Genomic DNA, 27089 nt, shown 5'->3' on the forward strand with positions numbered 1-27089 from the left:
GAAAAAGAAAAAAAACTTGACATGTACGCGCTTATACAGTTCAGGAGCATTAGCTGAACACTTCTGCTCACAACATTCCAGGTTTTACCTCATGAGTAAAAAACCTGCATCTGTTACAGAAACTTCAATGAGTTCTGTGCCTTCCTTTAACCTGCACCTGCATTTTTCATAAATTGTCCTCTCTATGAGACCAGAAGTTAAAAAAGAAGAGAGAAAATTCTACATCCATTTATAAAGAGACAGTTCTTTGTAAGGTGATATTTCAAACCAAGTATGTATTTGTCTTGCTCTCCTGCACCATGCAAGAAACTCCTGCTAAAAGCCCACATCAGCTTCACCTTGAGAGGAACCAGAATTTATCCTTTCAAAAAGAAATCTTTTTTCCATGCAGTCTATTCAGTTATGTATTTCCCTTTTCCATGCTACTTGTTCAAGATCACACTCTCAGATAAGATCAATGGTCATTGAACTATGCCAATGAAAAGAACAGTCTGTAAGCAGGGTGACTCCTTTGACTGAGCTCGAATGAAGCACCTATACCCTCCTCTTCCCCTTTCAATGTTAAAGAAATCTATTCTGTGCCTCTGAAGCCCTAAAGCAAAGATAATTCAGTTATTTATGTTCCACAGCAGATAAGAGCTAGGCAAAAATTTCTTATATGAATGTTTTCCACTAAAATGCAAATGTATCTTTGATTCATTCGTTACTTAAATATAATGATTTTTAAAACAAAAAATACAAAGAAAACTTTAAAAATTCAACTCAAAATGCAACATTCGGAATTTTATTATGCATGGAAATTTTTGAACAGAGAATTTCAAGAAATGCAGGACTCTTCCCACCACAAGAACCCTGTCTGTGTATTCCTCCTACCAGTGGCCTCTCCCTTCACAGCACACTGCCAATCTCCCAGCTGCCACACTTGAGCTCAAGACTGTGAATCATCACTTTTATTCATACAGTACACAGCTCTATTTTTGACTGAAGCACATAGAAATTACAAAGACAACTGCTTAAACAGTAGAAAATCAACACACTGAAATTCCATGAAAACTATTACCATGGTAAAACAAAATTGAAATTAGCAACCAGTTTTTATGCTTTTTAATGAAGATAACCTAGAAGATTTATTATTGTGACTAGAGCACTAGGGAGTAAAGAATTTTTTCAGGCTTCCTAATAACTTTTCATCACCAGTGATATCACATGGTACCACCAACTCATGCAGATTCAATTGTTTTTAAATTTACTAATTACTGAATAGCTTTGCTGGGTTCCAAGAGAGTAGTGTGATTTTCCAACTCAGCTGCCAACCCTTTAATGCTTTCAAGAAAATTGACAAGAGTGAGTGGCGTGAAATACTTGCATATTGTAAATAAACAGCAACTAAGATTGCATCCTACGATTCAACATAAATTCTCAACTTTTTATCTTTACTTTGAACAGTTCTCTCATCTCTGGCCCTGTGGACAGAGCTCTGCATATTCACTTCACTGGCTACTGGTAGAAGAGAAGCTACACCTGTGATTCTCCCAGACTGCATCAGGCAGACAGATACAAGGTACTGAAGAAAAATAAAAATTAAATATTACAAATTTTCAAAAGAGAGCACTGTTTCTCTGCAGATTCTCTTCCAGTTAGCTACTACACCTTTCACAATTTGTCTGCCAGGACCTAGTAACTTGACCTTACCCTCAATTTTCGAATCCAAATCACACAAATACAAAAGTCCAATATCACACAAATACAATATTGTGAGGTTAGAGTTAAGATTGATTTTAAGCTCCTTTGGAAAAGTAATAAGTTTACACACAGAAAAAAATATTTACTCACAGCCCACTACATTTGAAGTGTGAACATATCTGAAAGCCTTGATCAGAAACTAAAACAGTTTTGAAATCTCATTATAAGAGTTAAAAGAAAAGGCCCAATCAATTTAAACACCAGACAGCACAGATGCAGAAAAATCCTTCAAAAATGCAGTTCACATTTACCATTTATACCTACAGGGAAGAAGATGACATGGGGAAGCATTATCACAAATGACTTACCACATTAACAAAGTATAAAAACTGTTAAGTTTTCACTTATTTTCTCTCAGTGAAAAACACTAGGAAGCATGCTGCTTAACACGTTAATGCACATCTGCTTTTCAGAGAACCTTCACAATATTGGTTTTATAATTCTTGAACACTGTGGGTTTGATTGCAAGAATTTGAAGAGGTTACCAGAGAATGCCTGATTTGTAAGGAACACTTACCACTGATCATATAAGACAGGCAATGTACCATACCCTAGGGATTAAAACTGCTTTTCAGAAAGCTATCAGAGATACAGATGCTTTGCTTTAACCTCTTTGTATCGCATTCAGTAAGGTTTTACCACACTGACAGATGTGTCATCTTCTGAATTAAACCAGAACAAAAAAAGTGGAGGGACAGGGACATGACAAAGAGCTGTCTAGTATGAGGGAACTGTTTCCAGCAGGTACCTATAGACCTTGGCAGCACAAACTATTGCCCTCTGGAATAGAGAGATCCCAAGCTTGGTCCCTCGTTAAATGAAGTTTTTTCTGTTCAAACAGATTCCCCATTTTCTTTTGAGCATTTCTGTAGATCAAACTGAATAATATGAACTTTCATACAAACCTTTAAAAAAAAAAATAAAGGTAATGATCCATTCTAAGTTGGGATTAATCATGAGTACCTTCTAAGGCAGGAGCGGCAGCCTATGAGGCCAAGTTAGAAAAAGCTAAGTTAGACTGACAGCATTATAAGAATTCTTGAAAAAAGACAACTCCAAAGTAAGGTACATGCCTCAGATTCTTCAAGTCTGTGCCAAGCTATACCTGACATTATGTGAAAGTCTCACTTCTCAGAAGAAAGAAGGATGATTAAAAGGAATAACAAAAAAAATAAAAATCAGGGTTACCTCTGACTTATGTTAACATTAGAAAACTCACACTCATCTTTTGGGCTTTATTGGAAAGCTAACACATTCACAAATCTTATGTTTTTATTCTACAACTTCTAGAGCAAAAATATGGTGTTTGACACCATGATTTTTTTGTACTTGCAGAGCAATTCTCAGATTTTAAGTATATGTATTCCAATTCCTCTCAGTATCTCATTTGGTAGACACCAGCAAAATGAGTGCTTTCTCTTTGTCCTTTGAAAAGATGAAGCAATTCCATGAACTTATTTGCCTTTTATCCTCAAAGCAATTTCTGTAGCCCACACCACATGCCAAAAAAGTATATCAGAAATCCTGTGCCATCTGCAGAGGGACTAGGTGATCAAACTGGTTTTACTTCACTAGTTTATGGCTTCCAGCAAACAAAAGCTTTCTTCTCCACAAATGTAATTACAATAAGAGTCAGTCTCACCAGATGAGACATACTACTTGGACTTTTGGTAGAAAAGTTTATTACTGCTTTCATGATCTAAATTTCAGCAATATCAGCCAGAAAAAGAAGCTAACTCTAACCCTAACTTTCCTGTCTTTACCTACCCCTCCGTCCAGTGCAAGACTCTACTTTAACCAGCAGTTTGCACCAACTGAAAAAGTTTTATGCACAAAACTATTAAAACCAATGTAAAGCAAATTTCATTTTATAGTTCAGCCAGCTGAATAAAACTTGAAGATGTTAATTTTAAACAAACGTGTTAAAAGAATACACCGTATGCAATTGTGTTGTCACTCTACAAGAGAGCAAGCAGATGACAAGGCACTAGAAAAACTCCTCGAAAAACACCATTGTCCCACATATCAAACTGAAGAAAATTTTCTCTTTCCTCAGATGCCACATGCTGGCCATCCCATCAGGACCAAAAAAACAAAACAAATACAAAACAGCAAGAACAAATCACCACTTGCCTAATGAATATAACACATGCTGAAATGTCCAACTTAAAAACTACCAGAAAATTGAGTGCTTCTTCCTAGGGCTGGTAACTGGTGAATTATTTGCTATTCACCTTTTTTGTAGTTGTTGTTGCTGTAAAGGTGTTGAGTGGTTTCCTTGCACACATCCCTCTTGGCAGACGTCTGTGCTCCACCACTTGTCAAATACCAGTTCACCTACATTTATGCCTGTGCTCTGTCTGAAGGAGTGTAAAGCCTCCAAGCATGATGGTCAAATTATCTTATAAGCAAAACAAAGAATTTCTTTCCACCTCCCCAATCTCTTACTGGTTATGCTGAGCACTCCAGTTCAATCTCTATGGATCTCTCCCTTTCTTAAAGTTAAAAGCAAATGCTTCATCTGGAGTATTCTAAAATGTTTATAATCCAGTTTCTATTGAATACTATATCAAGCCAGTTTATCTTCCATAGGCAAACAGAAATTCCTTATCAATAACTTCTAGAATCAGAGCAAAAATCTATAGTGAAATTGCAAATCTATTGCAAAATGCCAGCTCCAAACCTGCACCCCCTTTTGCAAAAAGATTCTTTTCAAAGCAAAAAAAACAAACCCAACCACCAGGACTGACATTTAATTTCAAACAGCTTTCCCACCTCACTGTACATCCCATAACATTCACATCACCAAACACTGCAATACTGACACGGATGGACACAGGTATCTCCTCTTCCGCAGTTTCCCCTTTCTCACAGCAATTTCAACTCATCCTCACCTCCTGCATTCTCCTGATGCCCTGAATGCTCCAAAAGCACTTTTTCACACATGCAAGCAAATCTAAATCACACCTTGATTTTACACTATAATCTTTCTAGTAGAATTCTACTTCAAGCAAGGTACTTAAACAATTAATTTTAATATTCCAGCAATAAGATGTTTTTCCTTTATGTTCCAATTTGAAGACAAGAACAAATCCAGTAACAGACTGTCAACATTAATTTAAGAGATGAAATATGACTTAATAACACTGCAGCAGGATAACGTTCTACAATAAGTCATGGAGGCATAAAATTTGCAACAAATTCATTCTTGTACCACTGTATATTCCTGCTAATAGGCCAGGGCACAACTGAGAAATTGTTAATACCTTGCTGCACAAACTTATATAGCAGAAAAAAATAAAGTTAACTTTTATAGTCTCAGTTTCCCTAACCAGCAGTAAAACTGGGGAAAGAGGCAGGAAGCCTCCTTCTTGCTTTCCCTTGAGCAAAGAGCAGAAAATGAGTTGCAGTTAACCACGAAATGCAATTCCATATTAAGCCTCTATTTAATAAGTGATACTAAATACTAACATAGAAAGGTTTTAGGGAAGAAAGTTGTACTTAGAGAGCCAGAACAGCACTGGCCAAAAAAAGCCATGACAGTAATTTGCTACTAGTTTCACTCAACCACATTCAAACTGGAACCTACAAGTACAGTCAAAACTCAGGAAACTTTCTCTTCCATAACCCAGTTATGCATGAATTAAGTGTTTTGTAAAGGTGCCCATGTCCTTACTAGAATACAGTATTCTTCTGAATGCAATGTAAGGCACAATATAAAAGGGCAAAAAGAGATTTTTAATACAAGGGGGTGGTGGTGGGTGGGGGGAGTCACTGGTTTGGACACAGTAAATGCCATGCCACTCTAACTCCTCTGCCCACCCAACTCCATTTCATTGAATGGGAACCAAAGAGGGCAGAGGGTGACCCAGACATATGCCAAGCTACATGCTAAAGGGCTTCAACTGAGAGTCTAAAAGCCAAACCTTCCTTTTGGCTAAGTGAAAAGGAAGGCCGGGTAGAAACCAGCAAACATCTCAACCCTTGCAGTTAGTTGCTTACACAGGTTCTACAGCTACTCAGCCTCCAACTTGATGGAGAATGTAAAAAAGAACACAGGATTTCTTCCCCTGCTCAAGAATACAATCTCACAGTAGCTTACCGTTTCCTTCAATTTTCAGGTCCCAAAGTCCTTCAAATTTCACTATGAAAGGAGAAATGGAAGAAATAGGTTCTAACCTGGCAGCTTTAGAGTTGTCAGATTTTAAACTTAATACATGTTATTCTAATCTTGTTTCATAAAAGATTAATTTTAACCAAAATGTTTTACAAATTGGTCATCATGTTTAAAAGTTTACATTTACATAATACTTAAGCTTAGTATTTGTCCTGTTTGCTGGACACTTCTTGTTTACTAGCTTGCCTATTGATAATTTAGGAATACATGTCAATGAAAACTGGAATTTCACAGAAAGTCCACAAATATAGGAACATAAAATTGATTACTTCGTTAAATAAGGAGTCACCTGAAATGCTTTGTATTTATTTAGAGGTACTTCTGTTGGTAAAAATGACTGCTCTCATGTTAACAGAATGTTAGTAAAACTTTCTTCACAGAAAGTATCTTCAACTTGAATTTATATAAATTATGTGTCATCACACCAATAAGATTATCTGCTTAGCTTTTTTTTTAATATAACGCAGCTAGGCTCTCATTTGAACCTTGGTAAGTCTAACTACAGAACAAGCTGACATAATAGTATACAAGATTTGTGGTTTGATTTTTTTCTGAAGTCTCCTAAAGGAAGATGTAATCTCAAGTCCTACTGACATCATCATCTTCAGAAGTTAAAAGTGAATGAGTCATACATTTTCCTTCCTATTACGTTATGGCCCAACTAATTTCTCAGGCTCAGGTGTGTGTATGGAGTCACAACTGACCATTCATTCTCTCTGCAGGGAGTTACTGCAGCTTGCTGTGTGAAAGAGAAAACAGTTTCAAGTTAAAAACAAAACAATTAATTCTGCTCTCCTTTCTGCATTCTGTACTTTGCTACAGTACCTGCAGAAAAGGCCCCAATAAATATCTTAAAATTCCTTTCATCAATGCATGGTCAGCAGTACCCAGAGCTGCTCACAATGTCAGATGTTTATGCAGTACTAACTCACAGTAAATATCTTATAAATCAAGAGCAAAATAGCTTTTGGTCTGTCCAGAAAGAGCTCAAGTGGGAACAAATACATGAAATCTGACCTTTACATCAAAAAAGCTCATTTGGTTACTACCAAGAAAAACAGGCTCTGTTACAAAAGCTTTCAGCACTCTGCATTTCTAAATCTCCTTGATGAATATTCCTATATATTTTTTCCCCAACTAAAGCACACCAGGACCCTTTCAAAATAAGAAAAAGAAAAACGGAGGGGAAAAATGACTGAAACGCACTGGAGACCTTAATGCTATCCACAGCTACCAGATATACTGATTTGGAGAATACTGTCAGGCATCTTGATTTTGGATTCTGAGACACTGTGTTTTACAATTCAGTTGTGCATAGATTCAAGAGTTCATTTAAAAAAAAAAAAAAAAGAAAATATTCATACTGGGACCCACCAGTTACCTCCAACTAGCTGCAGTTACATATCAACTATGATTACAATGTGTTGATTATCAAAACAAGTGACTGCTACATCTATCGTAAATTAAACCCTTTAAAAGTTTCCTGTTATTTTAACTCTTTAAAAATTATAATTATGGAACTAACAGAAGTGCAGAATGAAGACTAACATTTGAGCTATTTCTAACCATTTTACTTACCTCTGTCAACAGAGTAGATGTCAACACCCATTATATACTTTGTATTTGCAGAATTATTTACATCTATCACAATTTTCTCTACATACTAGTGAGTCTCAAGGAAAAAAAAATTGTCATAATGTAGTTTTCAAATTGCTGCTCAAAGCGTTTCAGCAGACAGCAGTTCTCCTGAGGACTTGAAGCTATGCACAGACTTTGCTGAGGCACAGAAAATGTCACGGTGAAAGACTGCATTCACCTACACTGGGATCAGCTTTCTATTTCTTCACACATTGCAGGGTAGGACATGTCAATAGAGGTGAACGAAAGCTTGTCTATTAGGAGCAGTAATGCTATATTAAACATCGCTAGAACATGCTGGTAAATAGCACAATATATTTCCTTTTCAACCTAGAAATGAGCCAGACTGGTATTTACCTCCACAGATACCCTCTAAAGTGTTGAAAGTTGGTTTTTTTCCCTACTCTGAAGCAAAACTCAAGACAGAAGGCAAAACCCCACCATCTTTTGTTAAAAGAGCAAAGCCTGTAACTTATACAATTACCAACAAAGAAATCAGTCTTTTATTCCTGATGTAGCTCACTGCAAACAACTTCTAGTGAATACTAAGTCCACTTTGAGCAATCTTGTTCGAAATCTACAAGTTTACTTTTGGTCATTTCTAATGCTTACAATCCCCAAAGATATCTATTTTCTGTTCAAATTGGCTCACCATTTATATGGGACCTTTCCCACAGAGCTGGACCAATCCCAAAATATAAAAGCTCCTATTATTTAGGAGCTGAAAACAAATAAAAATGCTACTGCTTTTGCTTAGTAGTAAGGTATGTAAGTGTACATAAATACAGAATAGAAGTTTAGAAATCTCCAACGTTTCCTCCTTATACGTTAAGTTCATTAACCCTGCACATCATGAAATTTAGGTGTTCACTTATTCAAGTAATAAACGGCTACGGTGTAGGTAACATTAGCAGTTAAAAATATACAAACCAGAGCCTCCCTCTGCATTTGCTTGATGAGCCTTAATGCAGAGGAGAGGGAGAAAAGTCTTCTATTGTGCTTTGAAGACTATCACTTTTTGTTGCAGTAAGAAAAAATCTCAGAAGATACACTCTACAGAAGACCGCGGCTAGACTGCTTGTTCAGCTTCAGCACTTCTGATCCCAACTGAGACAGAGTGTTTGGGTCCAACTCGTCACTTGACTGCAGCCCAGCAGCTCAGAATCAAGATTCCTGATTCATGGTTTCCAAATACTTTGGCCAGTAACAGTCACAGTTCCATATAACTGCATTTATTTATACTAGATGGATGGGAGTGGCATTAAAGGATGGCAAAATCCTACACTAAGCTTGAAAAGTCAAGCACTCTGAAATAAGTAAGCACCTGATCAAATCAATTTTGTACACTTGTGATCTGACCTCTTTATTTAATTTGAAATTATTTTCATAATGCATGCAGTCACAGAAGTTCTCTTTTAGAAGCCCCTTAACTTGCTTACTGGATAGAATGAAAAATGTTCACAATGTGCAACTGGTATCTTACAGAAAGCAGAGCTCCTTTCTGCTAGACCCTTGACTTTGTTTTAACCTCAAGGAAATCAAAGAGAAATCAAAGAGAACTAAATTCTACTCATGTTCTCTGCCACAGAATTCTAACATGACTTTTGTAAGTTCCTCCTCGTATTTATTTTCAAGATGTTCAAATTAGGATTCTTGGGTCCCCACTAGGAGAAGCACTAAATACCCCTGCAGTTCCATCGAGGTCAGAAGATGTGTACTTTCAATGTTTAAAGCATCAAAAAATTATATGCCTTGTGGGACGGAGATTAGGAAAGGACTACAGTTCCAAGGCTTCTCCAAGTTGATATCCAATATATAATTCCAATATGTGTGGATGTTTGACATTTGTGGTTTAGATTCTTATCTATGTACAGTGAACAAGAATATCACAACCTTGACTCACAAAAATGCCAAGATGGTAAATTTCTTATTTTCTTGAAACACTAGGGGGCTAATGAGTTATTTAAAGAAATTATATAAAGAAAATAATTATTCTCCATTCAGCTCAAATGTGCAAGTGTCCTGGTAAGAAGATACAGGGCATGACAGAATGTCTTATATTGCCTCCTATTCAGTACAACAAATGAGAGTTCAATTCTGAATAAACATCTCTACAGTGTTGCAATTAAGAAGGCACACCTTAGTATTACTTAATAGTGAGAGAGACTATACATTAGAAATACTGGAGCCCATGGTGCATGCAGAACCCCCAGTGGCTTCACATCAGGACAGGATATCTGTTTCAAGGAGACATTTTCAACAAGCAGAGCTTACCTAGATGATATCTACTGACCTGTGATTTAAACCAGAGTAGGCCAGTAATCTTATGCTTTCCTGTACTCTTTGATCCTTTTATCATAATTAAAAGACAGTTATAATGGATACACACAGACTGGATTAATTATTATGGCACCATAACCTGTCTAGTCATTTCCTAAATCTTCAGCATCAGATTCAGTCAATAGCCTATGCTTTCTGCAAAAGAAAGGAGCAAAATCTTACACATTCAGTTATTAGAGATGCAGTTCTTTCAGATAGTTTTACCAGAAAGGCCTTATCAATAGTCCTGCAGGCTTAGAGATCTCCAATATAAAATTACAAACACACAGCTCTGCCCCCACAATGGAGATTCATCTACACATTTAAGGATAAAGATATTCCTGCTGGAAACTATTTTAACCTACTAATATTCTCCTGGACTAACAGTTAAATGATATTTAATCACTTTTTACATTTATTTATAAGTGATCCTAAATAACTTACTTAATAAGGGATATTTAATGTGATAACAAAGAAGAAAAATTATCAAGGGGTATTTTTTCCCCCAAAGTTTGCAAATTAGTCCAACAGTTTAAATGTTAACCTTCAAGAATTCCATCTCGTTCAACATAATATCTTAACTTTTGTACCTCTGTACTACATGCAAACTCATTCATAGACACTGTGATTTTTTTTAAAAACCTTAAAGTTATAGTTGTGTTGACTAAATCTGCATGAACAGTTTGCCCTCTGGTGACTAACTTTGTGAGAACATACAAGATTTGCAATACATATGAAAACTGGTATGAATAAAAAATGACTGGAATGTTTGCAGGCTCCATAAGAAACAGCATTAAAAGTTTTTAAAAAAACCCCAATCTGGTACACATTAATTGCAACAGAGCAATGTGATTTCTTTTAAATTAAGAAGATAAACAAACTGAACAGAAGATAAAGTGTCACAAAGATGAAGAACGGAAATGTAACTGTAGAACAGCCACACACAGAAGAGAACTGAAATTCCAGAATTTTGCCTAAGACTTATGAAGGCTAAGACAAAATAAAGAAACAAAAGGTCCCTAGCTGCATCCATTCCTCAAGGGTATAAAAGGCAAGTCCAAAATCAGCGTGTCCAAAATTAAGAGGGAAGTACTATCATCTCTCAGTAACTGATGAGGAATGGAATTAGGAGACAAAAAAAGCAACTTGTCTAGTATCACTAAGAAATGCTCACTGACTGTGAAAAGGAAATCAAGTCCTAGGATCCTAATCAGCTGTCTAGCTGCTAGATCACATTCTTTTTACATAAAACAGATAAACAACTGAAAAGTCATCAGTTACATTTTGTTCTATTATCCAGATCACATGTGTCCCGTACACCTGCTCCTCTAACAGCTTAAATCACCTTAGTGAACAGCTATACTTTCCTTAACACCAAGCTGCTGAGCCAAAAACCTTTTCACAAGGAAGGTCTTTCTTGGTCTTGCCTTGTTTGTGTAGGCAAGAATTGCTGAAATGTTGTCCAGCCCATCACTGTGACTGCTCGCCTAAATTCTTTCTCACTGTCCTTCGTTAAGGGTTCTTGTTGGACAGTAACTACTTCCATTTGGAGATGCTCAAGCATGTACAAGTTAATAGGGATGAGAGAGGAAAGGAAATGTTGGGGCTGGAATGCAATAATTGCAAGCAGAGTTACCTGGCCAAAATCACTGTTGTGTTCTGCTTGAATTCACCAGGAAGTTTAGTTAGTGTAAGGACGAGCAGAATGCTGGATAATTTCTTCAACCACCACAAATACTGATCATAGAGGTACACTTTCCCAGCTACCTCAAAATGGCAGAGTAACTTCCTCTTGGCCACCTAGCATATAACCTTAGTACTTATTAAAAAAAAACTGGCTCTAGATTCCTTCCCTTGTAAAATGCCTTTTGAAACCAGTTTTTTTACCACCTAGCACTTCTCCTGTTCCACCTTGGACTCTTGTGTAACAGTACAAGGGGAAAGAGAAAGGTTAGCTGCTAGTCCCGTACAATTTTCATATGGCACTAGTAATTAGAACCCTAGAAAACATGCAGTCACCTCGATAGATATCCTTGTGCATTCCTAAATACTCCCATGCAGTAGTGCCTGACACATCTCCAGTGCCAAACTACATTTTATTTGCAAGACAAAATCTGCATAATACTTTTTAAAGGAATAAGCTGAATGTTTCTAAAATGTGCCCACTGATCTGACCTCTCTTCTCAGTCACAAAGAGTTAAATATTCTCTTTTATTCCCCAAAGGCTGCTGGTCCCACGCAGAGGTGCCATGTTTTATTTAAAACATGCTCTCTCTCAGTAACCACTTGTTCTAATTGGCAAGGCAAGGCTGGGTCCCCAAAGCACATAGCTCGTTAGATTCAGTTTGGATTACAAAAACACGATGAAACAAACTGCATCGAAATGTACAAATTAACAGCTCAGGAGTGCACGGACATGGAATTAGATTGTAATATGGAACAAACTCCACAGGGAGGCTAAGGAACAAATCACTACTGTCTCTATAAACTATAGAAGGATTCCAAACAAGCAAATACACAAAGCAGAGCACAGACTTTTCTATAAATCAAGCAAATTGCTAAATTAGAAAAGAGCAAAAACATTCCTTCTCCTGTCTCATGCACACATTTAGAGGAGAACGGAGTTACAAGAAAGTTTAATAAATTAAACCTGTGGGTTGCACATCCTTGATAAGTCTGCTTTCATGCTGGTAATGTGCAAACATCATAGCAATTAAGTCATATTTCTAAACTTTTTTTTTTTACATCAACAGAGAACCTGTACACAGGAGACTAAATTACAGCTGGTGTTTCCACAAGTCATTTGGAAAGGTTAGAAGGTGAACAAGATATTAGCAAAATAGAAAGAAACTGGTTTTACCATAAAGAAGGATATACATTCAAAAACAGAGCTATGAAAAACTAAGGCAAGTCTAAGGAAAAAGTGAGAGCTGAGCCCTTTTCTTTGCTTGTAGATCAATCTGTACAATGGAACTGTCCAACCCTTGAGATAAGAAAAAAAAACCACATGGAAAATATCAGTAAAGTCATTTCAAGACAGAAAAATAATTAAATTAAGACTATTTGACAGTCTTTTCGGGTAGCCAGCACTGACAAAGGGTCATAGTTTTGCATGAGTAGAGTTTATATCTTTAACAAATGAGCCCCAGACAACCAGACTTTATTTCCCAAGACACAATCCAACAGCCACCAATGTCCTACAGGGTAGTTTGCTGACAGGATTGACTGTAAAATGATAAAGTTATTAATTAAAAGGCATTCAGTTTTACTAGATTGTGTTGGTGAAATGACACTTACAAATGTGATGGGATAATGCCCTACTAACTTGTAGTAGCCAGGAAGAAGAAAAGAGAAAAAGCAGAACACAACATTTGAGTGACAGCTGTGAAAGAAATTCTCTTTCTTCCACTAACAATTGTAAAGAAACTTCATGGGTCTGTCCTCCATCAGTGCTCACCCCTTCCCACTGTTTTATATGGGGGAAGATAAAAGAGGACGAAAAAGGACAAAATATTTGAGCAAACCAAACGAGCAGCTGAACCATTGGCTCTTGTTCACACCCTTCACTGCACTACTCCACACAGCCAGGTCCCGAGCAAATGAGAGTTATGTCTTCTACACAGCATCTTTAATGCCTTTTTACATAATGCACAGCCAAATTATATCAGCATTGACACAAAGAAACATAGGAGCACTGTACTCCACAGCTTCCATGCCATGACAGTAACAAAAAAAGTGGACCCCTCAAGTAATGCTTTACTAACTTCACTCAACATGTGTTCTCTATTTAACTCATATAGTTCCAACAAGGCTAGAAAGCTTCAGGTATCCTTCTCTCCCAAATTTCCAATTCTCCTTTATTTATGGAGACCTAAGACGGTGTAGTATAAACATGCCGGATGATTTGGTTGATGTTACTTTTCACAGCAGTAAAACGATTAGTCCTAAGCTTACATCATACAACTGTATTTTAATAAACTAATTTTCTATTAATTTGTATTTCCCCTCTAAAACTTTAAGCCAGGTTAGGGGAAAAGGAGTCAACTAAAAATCCGTAAGTCCCTTCTGAACCCTTCCACAAAATATTGCCCTGTTCTAACAAACCAAACAGAGCTATTACTCAGATCTTTACATTTTTTTAAAGCCACAGAATAATGCATACCAACAGTGTAAAAAGAGTCACTGGGGTCAGCAGTGCAAATCAAGCTTATAAATAACTGAAGCTCAACTGAAGTAGTTTATCCAATTTTTTCTTAATTCCATTTCCTGGTGACTTTTTTCTCAAGTTTAGCATACATCTCATCTTTCAAGTTCATTAACTATGCCAAGACATCTTTTTCCTACCATCCTTTCCCTTTTAGAAATTCTTTGGGTATAAAGTAAAAGAAATTGAATGGATGCCAAACAATATCTATGGTTATCTCTGAAATGTTACAATTTTCTATTAGTAGTGTTCTAGAAATTAGAAATATTTTTGCTGCCACTGTAACCAGCTATACAATTTTCCAAAGAAATATTTAGCTGCAAATCTGAGAAGATGAAGCCTGACTGCTTTCAAGCTCTAGCCAGTGAGTGATGTTTTTTGTAGCAAGCACTCCATGTACTTCAAAATACAAAGACCAACATGAATACAGCAACAAATTGTAGCCTAATGAAGCAACATATTGAGGCACTGGTTTCCATCAGGAGCCAACAAAGGGAATATCATACTGAAAAAAGAAAAGTCTTGTGCAGTGATAAAGAAAACTAATTCTTTAGTGATGTTTTCGAACTTCTGAAAATGTTCGCTGCTTTTCCAACAAAGTACTAAAAACTTGTGGATTCATGTTGAAAATTACAAGCATATGAAAAATGCAAACCTAAAAGATTTTTAATCATTCATTTAGGACTGAAAACTTTATGAACAGAAGGGCTGAATCACAGACTACACTGAGTTGGAAGGGACCCACAAGGATCACTGAGTCCAACTCCTGGCCCTGCTCAGGATCATCCCCAAGAGTCACACCATGTGCCTGAGAGTATCACCCAAATGCTTCTTGAACTCTGTAAGGCTTGGTGGCATAATTTATCATTTATCGTAAAATAGGATACAGCAAAGAAAACAAAATTTGAACTAGAAACATCCAAGATACATCTGTTGAAAAGGTTTCCAGAAAGCAAGCTGAAAGCTTGACTAAGGATCAAATTAGCAGTTAATTAACAGCAAAATCTATTTCGGCAGGAACACTGATTTTTGCCAGCTCATGCTTACAGTAGGTGTTATTACTGCCAGACATGGCAGTAATAACAGACAAGCTCTAAACAGCTCCCAAGATTTACAAAAACCAAGAGAAAAGAAATTATTATTCAGTAACTCTGAGCCACATAAAAGTCCCAATTTTGTAAGCTTCAAAAACTGTGTGTGACTTAAGCATGACAAAATAAAGGTCTGCTCAAGAAAGCAGGATGGTTGAGATGCACAAAAATATGAAATAACTCTACAGTAAGAGTTCAGGTATCTTATATAGCAGATATTACTATCTATTTTTATTTCCCACCCCCTTACTAGATCTTTCCAATTCAGGAAAATAAAAGGTTACAAAATTTCATAACCTAGCATAGAGCTAAACATACACATTGAAAATACATATGCATTTCCAGCAATACTGATTTTCTGCTTGTTAGATGGAGATTAAAAATCTGTAATTTTTTTTACTCATCAAGAAAACAGTATGTAAAAAAAATGCTTTATTTAAATCTAAAAATAAAACTGAACTAACAGTTCAGTAAGGGTAAAGCCCTTAAAACTCAGAAAATTCTTGATTTATATCATTGAATTATTTTCTCAATTTAAATGATGCTGATCTAGTGTTTTGCAGAATGTGAGCATAAATATTGTACAGTTGGATTAAGAAATGACACCCACTTCTAGAAGTTTCAATTACACATTGAGACAGAAGGGCTATTAATTTGATTCACAAATCCATGAATACTCTAATCATAACTTTATCTTCTTCCAGTTTTCCAAGTGCATCTGTCCACCAAACCTTCCTGCTGCACTTACCTTCAGCTTCACATACTATTGAACAAGCTGAAATCCACTTCCTGCATCCCTCTTTCCAATGCACTAAACCTTCTAAGATCACAATCAAATGGATTAAAGGCAGACTATGTGTTTTTGGCATCATTTAAGTAGAAAGTATAATTTCACCATTTTCTGTATTTAAATATTTGTTCTTGCTCCATAATAGTTTGTTCTGTGACTGTTCCCAGAGGTTCCAATTAAAATTGAGTTCTTGAGGTACCAGGTGTTGTTTCCACAAATGTAGAATTCCTGCCTGAAAGACCTTACTTTATAAAAGCGACGTTTCAAAAGGTACTCATACACTGTCCCTACCTGAAGTTGATATTAAAACTTCCATAAATCCAATGGGAGCAAAGTTATGTTCATAAGAGTACTTTTGAAAAATTTCATTCATCACTGTCCTGTATTTTAATCATTCCAATTTCACAGTTTACCATACTGAAAGAAGAGACATTGCAGTCTTAGTGAAAGATGTGTTGTCATTAAGGGAGATACTCTGGCTGTAATGTGCATTTTTCAATCATCAGCCTATATGCTGATTAAAAAACCCCAAAACACCACTTTATTGTATTTGTATTCTCAATGAATGAAAAGTCTGAAGCAACTATGTCTTAACCATCTAAAGAGCATATTTAATTTGAAGCACTTTAATAAGCAGTATTACATTTGTACTGTATCTGGAGACTTCGAGGCATTGATAGCACACAGTCAGCACTGAATTGGAGACAATGTTAAAGCACTTTGCAGAACTACAATTCACTTGAAATTATTTCAGAGAAGCTCTTGAATATTGAAAAGTCTGTTGCTTTTACAGGGCTTAAGTAAAACAAATCAGGTATTCCTTCTCAGAAGAGGCGGCAAAGAGGACTGAAGAGGACAGTTAACTTCAAGCTCCTCTACAGTATTTATCAACCTTCACGTGCCAGCCAAGAGCTAGTCTGGGGCAAATGAACAGCAAATTTGTGATTGTACAGAAGAGTTTAGTGAACCTTCTAGATCTAGGCCAAAACACTGGGCACTTCTGGGCAAATGGTTGCATATATCTGTGCAGTACACAGCTCATTCTTGCCATAGAAAACTGAACTTAATCTCTGTAACAAATTGCGAACAGTATTCCCACATTTAATGTAAGAAAATGTACAGAAGATAGCCAAAACAAGGAATGCCAGCCTCCCTGCTACATAATCTGGTTGCTTTTGCTGTTTGTTTCATCTTTGTACAAATGGGAGTGAAAATTCAGTGAATTTATTTTGATAATAAATTTAGAAATCAGAAGCATTTGGTCAAACAATAAGGCAAACTGACAGGCGATTGCCCTTTGCTCAAATTCTGTGCTGATTAATACAATGGATATCAAACTATGACCATTTTTTCCCAAGGGATGGGTGTTGTGGTTCAGGAACATTCTCCACTGAAACTCCAAACCACGCCGCTCACTCCCCCTCCCCCTTCCTCTCCCTCTGTGGCAGGTTGGAGCAGAGAACTGGAGGCACGAAAGGTAAAGATCACAGAGTGAGATAAGAACAATTTACTGGAGACTTCGATGAGGTAAGAAAACACACAGTAACAGCTACAATATCAATAATAAAATGTACAAGATAGGCAAACAATTCACATAGGATTGCTTGGAACCGGCCACTCCCTCTGCCACGTTTTCTCAAATGGAAGGAACCCTTTCTCCCTGGAAATGAGTCCATTTCCCCCACCCCTGGCAATGACATGAGGGGGAATGGAATAACCTCCAGGTCCTAGCCATGCTGCTCCTGGCTACTGCAAAAATTAATCCTGACCTGGCTGGAACCAGGACAATGGGGAAGCCAGGAAGGGCAGAAGCAAAGAACAGCTCACAACCACATATTTACAAACATGTACATAGTTCAGAAAGTCTGAAAAACCTGTTAAGATAGGAAGGCTCCACAAATAAATACTGCACTGTAAACACAACGTTTTCAGCCCTTGTTGCCCTTCTCCCCTGGTATGTATAAAAAAGTAATGCTTACACAAATGTAAGGTCTTTCCTGCTGTGTTTGTCTCAAATTAATTTTTTAAAAAACAGGAAGACTGGATTCTATCCCTTCTCCCTGAAAAAAAACAACAAAAAATGTAAAAAGTTACTAACCTTTTTCGTTGTGTGGATTTCTTTTTTCTGAAATAAAAGAGAAAGGAAACAATGGTCAAGAGAAATCATATTTTGCAATTTTCTCTCACATGCAAACCTGCTTCAATACATTTGAATAAATAATTTGCCATATTAAAAAAGAGGAACTTTTTTCACATCCTTTCTTTGGAGTGCCTGAAACAGTGAAAAACATCTTCAAGCCCTTACTTGCCTAAAATCTTGCTCTCTGTGGTGTTAGAAACAAGAGTCTACATCTTTCTGTTTCTGTATGTGGCTGGAAACCCAGTATAAAAAATCTGGCAAAAATATTTTCAGTAACATCAGGAAAAAAGAAAAAATAGAAAAATTCTTTTATGTTGGAATGATGACATTGAGAGGTTTCAAGTTATGACTCCAACAGAACTGGTTATTTCAATACTACTTGTTGAAGGAACCATAGTTAAGGTCTGAAAAAGATAGAGTAAATTTGCCTTTTCCTACAATACCTTATTTTATTCCAACTAATAGCAGCTTTTTAAGTTACTCAAACTCTTCCAAGAACTTATTTCATTAAAATAAACAGGCTCTAAGGAATGTCTTGAAAATTTAAAAACATAAGCTTTCCCGCCTCCCCCCACCCCCACAGTCCCCAACCACACAACTGTTTGTGTATCATCTTGCAATTTTACAACAGAAAAAAATTAACTTTATCAGAAGTAATGGAGTTTCAGAAGAATCGCAGAATAGAAGACAAGAACTTTTCTTCTTGTTAAACAGAAACAGAATTCCAAGCAAACAAAAAAAATCCAAACCAGTAAAACCAAAATAAAAGATGTTTTGCCTAATGCCTGGTCTGCTGTCTGAGAAGTGTTGGGTACTCTGCTAAACTCAGAATGTGAGGGATGGGCCATTTTGATGCCTCGGATTCAGAACACCCCCATTTCTGAGGTACACAAACATAAGCTTTTTACAGTGCTAATATGAACATATCTGTCTCACTGAATCAAATCAAAGACCTCGTAACTTGTTTGTGACTGTGGTCAGCAGGGAAAGAGCACAAGAAAGGACTTACACTTTTTTCAATACACCATTCCAGTGACCCATGGCTTTGGAAAACAGCCAGAGAAATATATGCATCATTTTGCTGTACAACCTTGGACAATCTTTATTTCCCATGTATTTGTTTAATGAAGTGATGCTGAACCTAAGATCTATAATCTAGGAGTCAAAATTCATTTTTTTGTTAAAAAAATGCTGAAAAAGCTTTAAAGTTTAATAAAAATGCTGATCCTTTTAAAATTGTATCGGTTCCCCCAAGACAAATTATAAATCATGAACTCTGACAGGACTTTAATTAAAATTAAAAATTAGCTTACAATATTAAATAATACCAAAAAAAATTCAGAAAGGCAAAGCTAAAAGATGCTAATGGGAAACGGTAAATAACAATTCCTAAGATTTTACACAAAAGCAATGATCTTACAATAAGAAATAATATGCAGTAATTAGAATTAGCCTACCGATGAGCTACTGCTGATTTAACATTCAAGGGCTGTAAGTAAAAAGAAACAAGGTATTCTATACCAACTTTTCCTTTTCATTTTTTATCCATTCTATATAACAGAGGTTATTATAAAATAATTCTATGAAATTCCAAATTACAATTCAGACATTCTGAAAGCCACATCATCCATACAGGAGCTGTGCTGGTAGTGGAGCTCTGTAGTTCAAGGATGTACCAAAATTCCATAAACTTCAAGAACAAGGTTTGATGGGTACATTTATACAAGAGGTTCTTGATTAGCAAAGAAATGAAGCAACGAAGTGAGGAAAACCTGATTACATATACACACTGAAAGAAGAGAAACCCATGCACAAATCCTAAAGGAGATGCCAACAATGTGGTTTCAATAATCTAACAAAAACACAAAACCTTTTACTGCACTTACCAGCAAAGCATTTGGAACAGAGATTCATAGTCTTGCTGGACCTGGGCAAAAAATAAAAAAAAATAGAGCTAAAAAATTCATTATATTTCTAATCAATACAGGGAATGTTTCTGGGGAATGGAAAGGGCACAGAGAGGGTAAGAACTTATATGGCTAAGAATCAAAGATAAGTGGTTGAAAACAGCTGAACTAGAAACAGAGTCAGGGAAGAGACTTCATGTGGTAATCTCTTTCCAATTTGAAGAGTTTCCAAAACATGATTTCCACACATTTACCTCATATATGAAAATAAGCTTCCTTTACCATTCAATGTATATGTTACACATTCATTATTCAAATCTTTCTACTGCAGTATGATGATAGACAGGAAGCACCAATACATTCCACTTAAATATCAGACTTCCCTTGGCAACATCTCTGCAGTCCTGACAAATCCTGAATACAATACAGCAATGGAGAGATTAAAGTACTGTACTTATAAAGACACAGACATATGTGCTCTTGAAGTCTAGCTGGAATGGCTTAAGTAGTTATTACCTCAAGCTGTTCATTACTACCCTCAGCTGTATCCAGCAGTAATTTAAAATAACCTGTCTGGCTCTGCACTGACATGGACTAGGACAGTTCATATGATCCATTAGAGTGGCTCAGCTTTGAGGGCAGCAACCTTCAGCTGAGAGAAAAACAGCTGGAGAACAACACCATATCTTAAGCCTCCCAGATGTCTCCAAAGTTGTCTATACAATTATGCCACAAGTGTTCAAACCTCAGAAACTCAGTATGCTCACAGAAAAAAAAAAAAAAAAATATATATATGGCTATAGACCTCCCTAGGGCTATCATGAAAATACCCAGAGCAAAACTCTATGGGAGAACAAGTTCCTCCTAGTTTACAAAAGCTCTCTTCTAATATCACATCTCCTTCACAAAGTGACCTGGAGAATATTCTCGAAAGCGTTGAAATGTCTTTAAGTAAGAACAATCCAGTTTCTGTGCACACCAGCCAATATTTGATTTGTTCAGCATTCCTGAACCAGCTCTGCCATTACATGTAAGCACTAAAGCCGCCCTGAGCAGATCTGAAAGTACCTATTGACAGGCAAGACGAGACCTTTTTGCCTCCTCAGGGCAGCTCTAGCTGGAATATATAATTTAGCCAAATTAACTGCACCTTTATCTTTAGAAATACGCATACACAAAAACAACTGAAACAATCAAAACAGTTGTTTTCTATTTCCAGCCAAAGATGGATGGAATTTTGAGAGGAGATCAGTACCTTAACAACATAAATTATAAAAAACTGCTTGCTATTTTGAGAGAAAAAATTTGACAATTTTTTCAAAGCAATTATGTCACAAATGAACATACATATCAGGATTATAGAATTTTTTTCTCCCCACAGAGTTTGTAAAGGGTTATTCTGAATGACTTTCCAGTAAAAAAGTAAATCCAGACTTGGTCAATCACATCTTAGCATTAGTCACATCGAAACATTACAGATGCTTTTCAATTCATGCACATTTGAAAGCTGGTTTACATCAGGCTCAAGAATTTTAAAAGAACACACATCACTGCAGATTTGAGATATAAGCATTTGCCAGCTATAGCAAGAGCCACAGACACATGAAAGCTAGTTTTAAATGCAAACAGTATGTGCACAGAAGAAAAGTTAATTCCCAGGAAAAGAAAAGCAGATAAGCATTTGTAGCCATACAAATATATCATCATATTGGTAGATACCCAAAGATTCAATATCTGCAAAGACTATCTACTTTCAAAAGAACTGCAATTAAAAACAGCACAGTGAGTCAACACCTACAGCATCAGTGTGCTGCAGTTCAGTACTCACTGCTTATGGGTTAGACCTTCTGTAGGAGCTCAGTATGCCAGGCAGGAGCTTCTCTGCAAAGCCATTAAACCCCAGGGGCAGCAAAGAAAAAGAAAGGCAGAGTTCAGCTGGTTCATACTGATGACACTAGAATGGGCAATGACAATAGTGGTATAACCAACCATCTCAGTTGTTAAATATCAATCCAAAGCCTCATATAATATTTACTTAAAAGCACACCAACAATGGAAAATGCAGATGCAAACACAACATACAGCTATGTGAAAAAGAAGAAAAAAAAAAGCCATTTATTCCCAACACACAAACCCCCCAGATTTTCTGAAAGGACAGCGCTATTGGACAAGTGACCTTGTGAGCTAAATAACTTCAGGTCACTGTTATAGTTTCAAGGATCACTTTCTCCTCAAACCTTCTATATGTCTTTTCAGGGCATCCAAGTCAGTCTGAGGCTGCTACCTACCATGAGAATCTAAACTTTTGAGTGTTTTTTCTCTTAGTTTCTTTTACACAGCCACTTATGTGAGTGCAGATACATCATCATTATACTATAACTAAAAAGAGAGCATTTTTATTAGAGTAACAGCACTGATCACCAATAGCTTCTTTTTGAAAATGCAATATTTAATTAGAGTAAAAGCTTTATAAAGAAAACACATGACGCAGTTTACATACATCAGACTTACTAGGTATTATCTGAGATTCATGTCACTGTCTGTCAAGTAAAACATTGTTCGATAGCTCTTTGTTACACTACAAATCCCTCATCTCATTGGCAGGATTTCCTCTTTACAGCAGGCAAGGGTTCACTCACCAGACTTAAAATTGAGCAAGCCTGCATATTGCTGTTCTCTCATGAGGCACATCTTGTTAACCACATCGCTGGTTTATATTAATTATTTCTCAGCGACTCCAGAATTCACTAAAGCTCGTAGTGCCAAGGAGGAACACAAACATATAAAATTTCTTTGTTCTTGACAACCTTCTCAAATATATCATACAAATGTAATATCTGTTATTTCTAGAGATAATTTTATTTGGAACACTCAAAGTTCTGAAATATCAGTCTTGGTCATGACACAGCCCTCTATTTCCACTTCATAGGAAAAAGACGGTCACAGGTAACCTAGGGAAGGGAATACAATTCCTGCTTCTAGGAACATCATCACTGTACTGGTGAGTAAGGCACAGCAAAGCTAGAATTCAAAGTCAGTCCTGGCAGCGAGAACCACGTGTTTTAGATGGCAAGTCTTTAGGCTGAGACCCAACATTTCTACACCCTTCTGTCACAGTTAGATTGGGATATTCGACATGCTTCTGAATCAGATATCAAACCACCCTGGTTTTTAACTGGACTTACAGTAATTCCCAGATTTCCCCCATAAAACTCAGGTTCATGCTGAACAGCACCTAATCCAGAATTACTCACAGTATACATTATATATGTACAATAACCCTAGCAAGCCGGTTTTATACTGATAATTTATAATCTTCACTTGTACATAATTTAAGCTGGTATTCAGAAAGATATTCATATTTATAGATAAATCAAGTCAAATAGAATGGTATTATCTCTGAGGCAGAATATAAAGTTAAACCCTCTTTGAAGGTACTTCTATCTGTCAAAAAGAAATCATTTAACTAAAGGGTGACACAAAATTATTATGTAGATTGGAAACCACAAGGTGAAGCAAGCTCAGAAGGTCAAGTGGCACACTAAGTTAGAGGCAGAGGATACTTCAAGGCAGCTGGAACACCCAAGAGGCTCCAGAATGATTGCACGCAACCGTTCCACAGGGCTCAGTCTGAAAAAAGTGCGGGTATTAAAACTGCCCCCGTTGCCAAAGAAAGAAAACACTGCCTTAACAATATGACCATGAAAGTAGTAGCAATAACATGGGGACTTTGGAAGTGAAAGAAATGTACAGAAATGGGAAAGCCTGGAAGTTATAACATATTTATACTTTTAGCAGGAAATAAATCGCATGTAAGGGTAAAAAAAAATAAAATGCACAGTTGAGGCTACTCAAATCATCATCCCTCACTTGCACTGTTGTGCCTACAAATCGCCACAGCAAAGGAAACTACGAGAGCATTTAGACAGATGCGCACACAGACCACCAAAAGGTCCCAACCTCAGTGAGATGGACATCTGCATCTCCAGTTAAAGGTCCATAATGCAAAGTGTGAGCCAGCAAGAGTCATTAAATATCAAAAATCGCATACTTCAAACCCTATACGTGTTCATATCCTAAAGCACAACTAATTAAGAAAACTGAAGAGATTGCTTCCCCAATTCTATTTTCATATGGTACTTCCAGTACATTCTTATAAAGGTGTGGAGTGGCCTTATCTACTCCGCTAAGAGTACTCGACGTTATTTATTCAATTTTATGCTCCATATTACTATCTTTTCCTTTTATTCCTTGCCATTTGACAGTACCACTGCAAGGTACCATCCAAATCAATGCGCATTCCACCCTGTCTTCACTGAAAGTTTGGTTTTCCTTCCCCCTCTCCCAGTAAATGACTTCGATACAAAACCACATCCAGAGAATGCAGCTGAATTCTAGTCATAAATCTCAAAGGCTGTCAGATGTACAGTAGTTGAACAGAACAGACAGGATCAAAAAAGATAATCTCAATCTGAAGAACAAGTTACACGTGGAAATTTTGTGCAGTCAAAGGGAGTTAAAAAGAAGCATGCCAAAATTTGACTGATCTTAAGATAGTCTCCAAAAACAACCTTCTGCCAAGAAGCTTAGATAGGCACACCTAATAAATAATGAAGGTTTCGTAACAAAATCCTCCATTTTCCAGCAGCGGGTCAGGTGCTTCAGAGCTTCATCATCCCATCTCAAAGATAAAAAAAAAGGCAAACCAGAAACACTAAAAACTAATACTAGTTTTACTCTACACAAGTGCCAAAGGGCAATGCAAAATGCTCAGTTTCACCTTTATTAGCATGCTGCCTACAGTTTTTAAAGTAATGGTGAACTAGTATTATTAGTGTAGGTGCTCACCAATGACAACAATCATGCAGCTGCATCAGAGAAAAAATAAGTAAAGATTCTAGTATGGGTATATATTCCTCAATGCTTGAAAAACAACACTAGAATAATCATAATTCTTGAAAATAATTTTTGTTCATCTGTCTTCTGATGATGGAAGAATAAGGGGTTTGGAGAAAAAATGCTTTCATATAGCATACGGACATTAGACATTTAATTTTAAAGACATTTAAGCCTCAGATGCTAATTAGGTGTGACTGCAAAATTCCAGATTCTGCATTTTTTTACTGGAAACAAGGTTTTCCAGCTTATCTAGTAATGATTCATTATGATTCAGAAGTTCCTAAGAGTTGGTAGCAGGAAAACATATCTACTCCAGTGGCACTGTAATTGCATTGGTGATTAAATGCATGATGTTATAAAATGCTTCCTGCTCCCCTTCCCATAGAGCAATTATAGTGGGATCACAGTGTCACTACAGCACAAACATATCTTAGCCCCTGAATGATACCTGTCCAACACTGTCAGGGGCCGTATGTTCAAAAAAGTTTAACATAATATGAATAATGTCATTAATCAGTTAAAACTACAAAGATACTCCCTATGCATTCAGCACATACTGCGTCGTGTATTTTGCAACTTAAGACAACTATACATATGTTAAATCAATGCACTTATACTACTGTAGTTAATGATCTGTCACCATTTCCATTATAAAGCAATTTTCAAAGGCTTATAACTCCGCCAAGAGTTCACTCTGAGCTGAACCCTGGCACACAGCAAAAGCAAAACCACAGAGCACATATGTTTACTTTTATCCAACCAGACCAGAAGAATTAGTTATCATTAAAAGAAATCGATCCCATTCTGTATTTCCCTTACCCGTTTCATCTTTTGCTTAGAGTGTGTAAAGCTTCACCTTGTGCAGGAGGGAGGTTAACTAGGCTGTGTTAATAAGACCCTCAATTGTCCTTTGAAAGTACATGAGCTTTTGAAGAAAGCCATTTTACTTTTCTAAATCAGAAGTCACCTCATTGATTTCACATATGCTGCCTATTTGATATTTATGGGTCCTCCATAATTTATGATCTTGTTAAGGGAATACAGACAAGGGTTTTTGGGCAGTTTAAACAATTATTCATATTTTCAAACTGAGGCAGCTCAATTATTCTTCATGAATGATGTATGCCAAATTCCTTTAAAATAAGAGAGTAGAAGTGGAACATGTCAAATGTTGGTGGACCTATAGAGAACTTGGCAACCAGAAGCAGTAACAGGCATTCAGAAACAGATATTTAAGTGAACTAAAATCTTAAATTAAATATCCCACAAATGCATTCAATATCCTCTACTTCAGCATTCAATGTCCTCTACTTCACCTGTTCTGTACCCATAGACTCAGTGTTAAGAATTCTAGTTCAATTAGAAAAGTGTTATCAGTAAGATTTTTTTTTATTATTACAACTACTTCTGGGGTTTTTCCTTGAAAAATATGAGTATTCTGGTTTTGGGCTCCTCATTTTCACCACTAGCAATTTATATGTTGCTTATAATTTCAAGATTTTTGGTAAGCTGCTGAAAATGATGCTTCAGTTAGTGAGCCACATGTTCATACCTCAATTTGAAATGAAATGGAGGGCAAACTTTATGAACAGTACAGTGTACTAGTGCAATGCCCTTCTGGTAGTTTTCCACACTCAAAAGATATGCTGATGCACCCCAGTGGAGTAGCTGTATCCTGATTTATAATATTTTCAATTTCACTAAAGCGTCCTTTTAAAACTCTATGACTGAAACACTTTTTATGTTTTAAACATACAAAGACACTGAAGTGCTCTGTTGACAATTAGTCCAGAGAAGAGCACAAACACACAAGAGAGGAGAATACAGAAAATACACAGTAAAGTAGCTCCTTAGTCTTACAAAACATATGGGTTCTGACACAAAAACACCGATAGAGTTTCAATTTAAAGCCTTCTCCAACAATTCTTAAACTGCAAAGAATCCAGAGCATCTAAACTATCTAAGTCAGGCTGTAAGAAGTAAAATCTCATTCAACTGGGTTTCTAGCTGAGCTTACAACATTGCTGCCCTCCAACCAAGGCTAAATGGTTCATATTGCCATGAATACACATCTCTATACTTCCTCTGGAAAAAAAAAATCTCAGCAGCAAAATCATACACCAAATATTCCCCTGCCAACTCTTCCAAATCTTTTTCATGAAGATTTGTAGCCTACTATTT

General features: G+C 36.6%; 1 protein-coding gene across 2 annotated transcripts in view; it reads right to left on the reverse strand.

Annotated features, from left to right (window-relative positions):
• Window positions 1-27089, reverse strand: part of ZFAND3 (zinc finger AN1-type containing 3) — a 136758-nt gene that overhangs the window by 84577 nt on the left and 25092 nt on the right. For both annotated transcript variants that reach the window (XM_027641725.1, XM_027641726.1), the window contains exons 2-3: window positions 19989-20029; window positions 18061-18087 (exon numbers count right to left, since the gene is read on the reverse strand). In XM_027641725.1, the coding sequence (XP_027497526.1) occupies window positions 18061-18087; window positions 19989-20029 (68 nt within the window). The remainder of the gene's footprint in view (window positions 1-18060; window positions 18088-19988; window positions 20030-27089) is intronic.

Source organism: Corapipo altera, unplaced genomic scaffold, assembly GCF_003945725.1.
Source record: "Corapipo altera isolate COAL_440 unplaced genomic scaffold, ASM394572v1 48b, whole genome shotgun sequence".
Lineage (NCBI taxonomy): Eukaryota > Metazoa > Chordata > Aves > Passeriformes > Pipridae > Corapipo > Corapipo altera.